This window comes from Sinocyclocheilus grahami, unplaced genomic scaffold (genome assembly GCF_001515645.1).
Source record: "Sinocyclocheilus grahami isolate Dianchi unplaced genomic scaffold, SAMN03320097.WGS_v1.1 scaffold49.1, whole genome shotgun sequence".
Taxonomy (NCBI): domain Eukaryota; kingdom Metazoa; phylum Chordata; class Actinopteri; order Cypriniformes; family Cyprinidae; genus Sinocyclocheilus; species Sinocyclocheilus grahami.
Window position 1 is genome coordinate 1,520,647 of NW_015505228.1, and position 9,108 is coordinate 1,529,754.

The window sequence follows — 9,108 nt, forward strand, 5'->3', positions numbered from 1 at the left end:
GGGGGGGGGGGGGGGGTAGAAATTGAGGCAAAAAGAATGACAAAAGTTTACTTTTGAGGGTAAAGAGAGAATAAGAGTGAGAAAGATAGAGATGAGGGAGCTAGCGCTATAATGACATCACTAATATACTGTAACAGTCTTTGAGATATATGTAGATATATACTGGAGGTTTCAAAGCTAGTCTAAGCAAAAACTCTCATTTGAGCCAGAGAGAAAGACGAGACACTGATTCTAGTCTGCTGTGAATCAGGGTCAGAAATGAAGGCTCAGGGCAAAAATTCCAGCAAAACTTACAGAAATGCCCTATGGTGAATTACTCAATTTTCTAAAGTGTAATATGTTTCATAATATTGTACTCAGCGTTGGGAAGGTTACTTTGGAAATGTAATAGGTTACAGATGTTACCCTATTTAAAATGTAATACGTAGTGTAAATATTTCAATTACATTATTAAAGTAATGCAACTGATTACATTTGATTTCTTTTTGATTACTTTTCTAAATTTCTAATGAATGCTTTCAACTGATAATCATTTTCAATCATTTAAAGCAGACAGGGTTAACCTTACAGTAGCACTCAACACTGATTACTGTCAGACTTTCAAAAGACTTTCCTTCATCACTCGAATTAAGATTATTAAGTATTTTATTTTTATTAAGATTATAATTTTAAAGCACAGCCATCACAAAATCAGACTTTAGCACCTCTTTTTAATTTGATGTCATTCTGAGGTTAAATACAGATTTAAAATCATAAAAATATATAGTTTAATAGCTATGATACTGTTTTTGAAATCAAACCAGCTATGAAACACTGGTATCTAACAATGCTGAAAAAAGTTCATCTTGAAAAATAAAGCATATACATAAACCCAAATAGGAAATAAAAGAGTTATTAAATAAGCATGTGTCCTGTTCTGTGTCCTAAACTCCTGAAACATTGGTGTCTCATATTTTAGAGCAGTCTGTGCAATTTGGGAAACGATTTAATTAAATCTGTATGTTTGTAAAAAATATTCAGATGCAACCCCCTTTGTAATCTGTAACATTTTCATAAGTAACTGTAATTTAAGTACACATTTTTTTCTCAGTAACTGTAACTGATTACAGTTACACTTATTTTGTCATTAAATGATGTAATTCCATTACATGTAACTCCCCAACACTGATTGTGTTCTATGTACATCTTGGGTTTAGTATGTATTAAAGGGGTCCTATTATGCTCTTTTACAAAGTCTTTTTTTTTTGTTTTGGGGGTGTACTAGAACAGGCTCTCATACTAGGATGTTCGAAAAAGACATTATTTTTCACATATTTTACATTATTACAACACCTCTCTCCCCAGTCTGGCATGAACGGCTTGAATAGTTCCTGTATCAAATCAAGGCCCGCCTTCTGAAATACGAAATGTGCTGTGATTGGTTAGCTGGGCCAGTGTGTGTTGTGATTGGTTAGCTGGGCCAGTGTGTGTTGTGATTGGCAGCACTCGGTGCCTTGTCAGGAAATGTCACGCCCCTTACCATAGCCGCCTGCGAGCTTCAGTGTAAATATTGCATTAAAATCAAATCAATTTGAACGCGATTTAAACCCGGATGATTGTAAACACTCTAAGTTCTAAATTGTCAAACACAGAGACAGAACATATAGAACACATCATGCCCTCTGACTCAAAGGCATATTGTTCCTCTTAATGATAAAACATACTGCAAGTTTACTTAAGTTATGTATTTCTTAGAGACATTAACCTCTATAAAAGCTCAGTTCAGTATTGTGTACTTTAGTCCCGAGTGTGGCTTAGTTATGTTTGCCTTTCATATCCATGGTTGCTCTAATGTATGAACGTGCTAAATATATTCTTTGTAAAAATTATTTTTATCCTGTTGAAATATGTGCATATAAAAAATATTTCCCTTTGAAATAGCACTGTACTGTATGGAATTTATTAAATATTAAGCTCTATTCATTCAACTAATTTCTACACTGCATCACTGGTTGCTTTTTTGAGTGTTACCTCTGATTCATTATGGTTTGATCCAAGAAGAGGCAGAATTGGCATTGAGGTCCTGCTGTAGCAGTGGCCCTTCCGGCTTGAACCACTCCTCTGCTGGGGGGGAGACTGGGTTGGCGCCTGCAGCTTCTAGTGTTTTTGTGGGTGGGGGGTTGTGGGATTTGGTTGTGTAGAGGGGTGTATTTGGAATATGTGGAGGTTGGTGGAAAGGTGCAGGAGTAGGAAGGTATAGTATAGAAAGAAAGGCAGAAGATGTCAATCATGCCGTTGCAAAAAAAGAGCAGATTCAAGAGGATGTGACGCAAGGTGCAGAAGATAAGGAGAAAAGGGGCAAGATGAGGGGATGGATGGAGGGAAAGAGACATGGGCAGAGACAAGCCAGGATGGGAGGCCAGGAAGAGAAAGAGAATGAAGTAAAAATCAATGAATGAGAGCAAGAAAGAGCAAAGGCAAGCCTGATAGATAGACAGATACACTCTCATCTTTTTAAGTGGGAGAACTTGCACAATTGGTGGCTGACTAAATACTTTTTTGCCCCACTGTATATAGATAGATAGACAGGTAGATCAAACAGACAGACAGATAGATAAATAAAGAGAAAGAGAGAGAGAGAGAGAGAGAGAGAGAGAGAGAGAGAGAGAGAGAGAGAGAGAGAGAGATACAACTAGACAGAGAGACAGACAGGTAGCTGGTTTTGTGTTATTCATAATTGAGTCAGGAATTTTCATTTATTTCCTGAATCTGAATTTAGGTAGAAAACAGGAATCAGAATTGCAATTTGCATTTAAATGTAAGGAAGAAGAGTTAACTAATTAAAATATTTTAGAAGCCTTGAAATTTCATAGAAAATATGTAATAAATTAAGCAAGATGGAAAAACAGAATGTATTATCTGCATTAAACTCCTCTTCCTGTCATTCCAATTTGAATTCCAGTTTAACTTCCTCTGAGATGTGGCCAATAAAATTCAAACTCTTAAATTGAAAGAAAGCCAATTCTTTTCATTCAGAATTTTGCACAACCCAGACTGATAAACAGATATATCGACAGACAGACAGATAGATGGATAGACAGAAAGACAGCATTTGAAGAGCTTGTTGGCCAGACGCAGTGAATTTGTTTGATATATCTGTTAATAATTTAACTTGCGCTAGGATTATTTTCTCTCAAAAGTCCTGATTTTATCAAAGATTAAACACATTTAACAAAGATATGAATTGAATTACTACTGCATGTGTGGTAAGAGCTTTGCTAATGATGAGCGGCCTTCAGAATGATTGATGTGGTGAATTATGAGGAGAAATGCATAAGGGGAAGGCGGGGAACTATGCTGTTAGTATGGATGCGGGAGAGTCTGTTTTAATGCGTATACCTCTGATGTACTTTGTGAAGTGCATGTATATTTGTGTATAAAATATATATATATATTGCTACGATGTATGTGGTCTTTGCCCTAATCTGCAATAATAAGCATTTGAACATACAACTTACCTTTCCTGAGCCTGTTCTGTGTGATGTACACTGAAAGTATGAGTATAATAACGTGTTTGTTTGTGGGTGCTGCATACCTTTCCTGACATTGCTGTCTGTGGTGCGGAACTCTCCAGTACTGAGAAGGAAGCAGGCCCTATCGTGGGGGTAACGTTCACGCCCCGCGCATGTCCCCAGCCCACCGGTGGCCGGACTCCTGTCATCTGGCCCCAGCACCTGATCTATGGTGGGACAGTCCTCATTAGCCAGAGCTGCGTTTGCAGCATCTCCATTCTGTTTGGCGTCTGAAAGAAAGAAAGAAAGAAAGAAAGAAAGAAAGAAAGTTACTATTTGTGGCACTGTGTGCATGTGATATTAGAGACAGTCATAGTAACATGAAAAGCCAGGGAAGAGGGAAGAAAAAAGTCAGGGATGAAAAGGGATGAATAAAAAGGAGCAAAACTACATGCACTACAAAAAGAGCAGCATCACTTGATTAAAATGGTGCAGGGGAACTCAGAACATCCCATACACAAACACACACAACATACACAACATGAATGAGTGTCTGAAAGAGTGAGATGTGCACACACACTCAAACAAAGAAGCTGCAGGGGCACTTGTTCTTATAGCTTCCGACACAGCTGTCAAATCTAATCTGACGTGAGCTACCGCTCAACAATTTACAGAAATAAGCCAGGGGCAAAGCCTGCTAAAGACATGGAGAGAGATGGAAAGAAAAAGGAGGATGGGGAAGCGAGGGAGAAGATGACAGAGACCCGTTATGCAGTTGGACCTCACTGGAAGAAATTTAAAATATGTATCACTGAAAACACATATGACCATGAAATCTGTTAAAATGAACACATTCACAGTTGAATGGTGACAAAGGGTGATGAATGGATGACATAAAAGTCTATAGCAAAGGTCATGACATAAGGTTCACTACACCAGATATAACTCACTTTCCTGACAGCCATTAAATGACAACCATTGAAGAGATTATAAAAATACTTATAATACAATAAAATAAAAAACATTTATTCACCCTAGTTTCTTTAAAAATCCACATGGATTTATTTTATCCGTGGAACACTAAAGGAGAAATCTAGAGCAATGTTCAAGCTGCTCTTATCATACAACAGAAGTAAATGGAAACCATGGCTGGATTTTGAGTAAATAATGAGTAAATTTCTGCCTGTGCCTCACATAAAGCTATTGTATTGACCCCATTCAATTTGACTGTATGAAATGGAGCAGCTCAGACAAAACATCTCCTTGTGTTTTCACTGACAAAATGTCATCATATGGGTTTGGAATTTTGGGTGAACCTTTTAGAAACCTTCAGCATAAAATCAGTTACAGAATCAGAGCACCTCTCACGCAAGCCAAAAAAACCCCACCACACTCACACATGGGGACGGGTGACAAACAAATGACTTTGTTATATGTTTCATACTTTTAGTTTTACACTACTTAATAAAACTTCATTAACAGTACACAAGATGGATATGATGCCAGTACTGTAGGTGTCAAGGGCATGTGGGAATGGTTTGAAGCTACAGGAGGGCACATGTGCTAAAGCGTTTCCTCACAGCAAGCATCTCAGGATGCTCATGCTCCCTTTCATTTCCTTGGGAACTTCCAGCTGTGAGAACTCCATGGAAGAGCAAAACAAAGAGGAGGAGCCGAGAACTACAGCTGTCATCCACTTAACATTCCAAAAATTGTACTTTCTAAGATAAACGATCTAACTCTCATCTGTCATAATCTGTATCTTTGGTGTTGAAATCATCTAAATATCGGCAGATATGTCGCAGTAAGCAGAGTGCTGGTGATTTGAAACCTTTTACTTATATTATAGATCAAATATAGCATATGCTAATCTGGCTCATGTTAATCGGTGTGTGCATATCTGTGTTCTGCTCAGTAATGACAGACGGAGCTCTCTCGGCTGCATGAACTCACTGGCTCAACCTGACTGACACCTTCACATGCAAAAACGGTGAAAAAATATGTTCTTAAAGTTCTTAGATCTTGTTGTACTGTTAAACATCCTTACATCAAGAAAAACTTTACTTGAGATGCAAAATATTTTTTACTGGATATATAAAAATATACTGATTAGGAAAATGTGTTGCTGCAGTGAGTGTGCAAATAAACTGCACACACAAATAGTACTGTAAGCTCTATGTCAATCATCTACCAAAAGCTGTTTGCTAGTTTCAGGGTCATTTTCCCTTCTCCTCTGATTGGGTGGGATGTTTTCTGGTAGTCTAAGAAACTGATTGGAACACATGAAGCGTAATCCTGCTATGATTTTAATAACATTCCTGTTCTCTGTCTAACTCAGCCGTGACAGCATAGTTTTGTATATTACTACTCTCAAATACTTGTGTGTGTATGTGTGTAGACATTACACAAGATTATATAAAAGACCCAGTTTAGATGATGACAGCTCATTATAAAGAGCTGTAAGTAAATAGCATTTACTTACAGCTGTGCGTCAGTAGCATTTTTTGTTCATAATATAATCATATAACTAATCCTTTAAGGTGCGGTCACATTAGTGAAATTTAAGCAACATTTTTCAGGCAAAATTATCGCTTGTGAATAGTGAGGCAATGTAGAATGCACAGCTCACACAGTAGTCACTTTCAATCTGTGTGATAAATTCAACTTTTTCACCCTCATGCAAAACTCCCAATCATGTGGTCACAATTTCACCTGCTAAATTTCACAGAGCAACTGTAAATGTGATCGCACCTTTATTGTTGGGAATGTAACCTATTAGTGCAAAGAAACATCATGCACACAAACATGTAAACACATGGGTACACTCACACACACACACACACCTGCTCTGTTAATCTCTATGATTTCCTCCTGTGCAAGAGGACAGTCTCCTGCCATGCTTCCAGAGACCACCATACTGCCCAGCACATTACCCATGATCCTGTGCGGCGAGGCAGTGGCCATGGCCAGGGCGTCTGGCTTGCAGTAGTTGGGCGATCCAGGCTGTGGCGCCCGAGGGATGTGCTTGTTCTTCTTCTTGGGCAGCTTCTGCTTGGCCATGGCCAGAGAGTAGTACATGCCGAAGTTGTTTACAATGACGGGCACAGGCATGGCGATGGTCAGCACGCCCGCTAGGGCGCACAGGGCACCCACTAACATACCAGACCATGTCTCTGGATACATGTCTCCATAGCCCAGTGTGGTCATGGTGACCACTGCCCACCAGAAGCCGATGGGGATGTTTTTGAAGGTGGTGTGGGCGCTTGCCGTGGGGTCGGCCGGGTCGGCGCCAATACGCTCGGCGTAGTAGATCATGGTGGCGAAGATGAGCACCCCCAGAGCGAGGAAGATGATGAGGAGCAAGAATTCATTGGTGCTGGCACGGAGCGTGTGACCCAGCACTCTCAGCCCCACGAAATGGCGCGTGAGCTTGAAGATTCGCAGGATTCGGACGAATCGCACCACGCGCAAAAAGCCCAGCACGTCTTTTGCCGCTTTAGCGGAGAGGCCGCTCAGCGCCACCTCCAGGTAAAAGGGCAGGATGGCTACAAAGTCGATGATGTTCAGCGAGCTCTTGAAGAACTCGGCCTTGTCCGGGCAGAAGATAGGAAGAAGATGGGGAAAAGCAGACTTTGTGAGTCAGACGAAGAGAATGGATGATGGAGGCAGAAAAAAATGAGAAGAGATGGTACGTATACAAAGACCTGTAATGGAAGGGGATAAAGGGAGAGAAAAAAGAAATGTATATTTAGAAGCATAAGGAAATGGAAGGGGGAGAAAAGAGGAGGGGAGGGCTGGTGAATTATAGCAGTGTGCGCTGTGCGTGGCCACCATTCTGAAAACAGAGATGTCATGTTGACTCTCCTGCAGATAGATGTGCATTGATTGGCTAGTACACGTCTCTTGTTAAAGCCCACATCCTCTTCTCCTATCACCTGCAATCAATATAATCTGTTTATCTCAGTCCACCTCAGTGCCAGCATCCATACTATTATTTTTACGTAACCCGACATTACAGCCATTTATTTGGAAGTGTGTGTGTGTGTGTGTGTGTGTGTGTGTTTGTGTGTTTGTGTGAGAGAGAGAAAGAGAAACAGTGCTGCTGCTGCCGCCATTCCCCCTCTGCAGTGCTCACATTATTCTCCCCACTCCCCGCTCCTCATTTCTCCCCCTTCTCTCTGTCAGTCCACACTTGCCCCTCCTCCCTTTACTGGGGAAAACCATTCCTTTTGCAGAGGAATATCTGTCCACCTTCTTTTCTGGCTCCTCTGCACTGACAGTCCACCTACCCTGTTATAATTTTTTTCTGTGGCTTTTCTGCAAGTTGCCCAGATGTCCCACACATTTCATAATGACATGGCAGACATTTACACTACAAAAATAATTTTCATGATCAGTATTTTCTAAATGCATATATATATATATATATATATATATATATATGGAAACATTTGTGTCAGAAATTGTTGGCATTCAAAAAGAGATAAACTGATTAATTGATCTTCATTTTGCCTACATCTGAATACAGTATCTGACAGTTTTCAAGCCAACTGGTAGTCGCAATTCATTTGCATAAAGTTAAAATACTCTCAACTTTGGCAGACACTCAACACACTCACATCACCAAAGTTCACTGTCGCTCAAGTGACTAATACTGGCCAACTCTTCGTAAATTAATAACTTTACGATTGCTTTCACACTGCAGAGCACTGTATGAGCGAACAGCCCTTTATTCTTGAAGGACACAAAACCTCAGCGCTTATGCAAGAACAGAATTTAGTTTTTCTTGTATCACTGCAGTCTGGCTCCACAGTTGTGGAAGGAAGTCTAAGAGCATCACTGTTTAAAGATTTAGAGGATGAATAAGGACTCTAGCAGGACAGACTCTCCTGGAATGAAGTAACTCTTCACCATAATGCCTTAATGCCACTCCTGGGAGTGTGGACACGCTCCTAATGGTTGTTTGCTGCCCACAGTTCTGCTCTTGTTCCTGTATTCCATTACAAGATACTCTGATGCTACGGACATGTTTGTACCCATCATGACCAGCTTTTTCTGTAAGAAAGGTTGAGTGAAATATGACCTCTTGAACCTGCTGATTCCATGCTGTCAAACTTTCTAAAAATGTGCTGAAACATAACAGACAAAAAAAAATAATAGGTGTGTGTGCATGCATCTAAATGTCCTAAAACCAGCCTCCCGTGTATAAGACAGAATATCAGAACCATAGGAGAATGAGAATGGATTGGAATACACATTGGAACGAGTATTGTTATAAATGAGTATTGGGCCACAATATTGGTCTAAATGAGTCTACTCCACCAAGCTCTCACTGGATTATTACAATTAATGGCAAAATGAATATTTGGAAATGTAAATAATAATATTTCAAATAATTGTTTCCTATTGTAATGTATATTAAAATGTAATTTGGTCCTGTGCCACAAAGCTGAATTTTTCATCATTACTCCAGACTTCAGTGTCACATGATCCTTCAGAAATTATTCTTTATTATATCCTCTGACATAACCCCTCAGAGGACCTCAGATGATGCCAACCCTGAAACAACATACAGAACTACCACATTTTGCTATAAGTTTGATTGCATCATATAATA

At 39.7% G+C, this 9,108-nt stretch overlaps 1 protein-coding gene across 1 annotated transcript in view; it reads right to left on the reverse strand.

Moving 5' to 3' along the window:
* The window catches only part of LOC107583085 (uncharacterized), a 19,251-nt gene extending 11,747 nt beyond the window's left edge, over nt 1-7,504 (reverse strand). Inside the window, exons 1-3 of the mRNA XM_016269180.1 lie at nt 7,493-7,504; nt 6,335-7,121; nt 3,575-3,781 (exon numbers count right to left, since the gene is read on the reverse strand). Coding sequence (XP_016124666.1) covers nt 3,575-3,781; nt 6,335-7,121; nt 7,493-7,504 — 1,006 coding nt within the window. The remainder of the gene's footprint in view (nt 1-3,574; nt 3,782-6,334; nt 7,122-7,492) is intronic.
* Nucleotides 7,505-9,108: the final 1,604 nt, after the last annotated feature.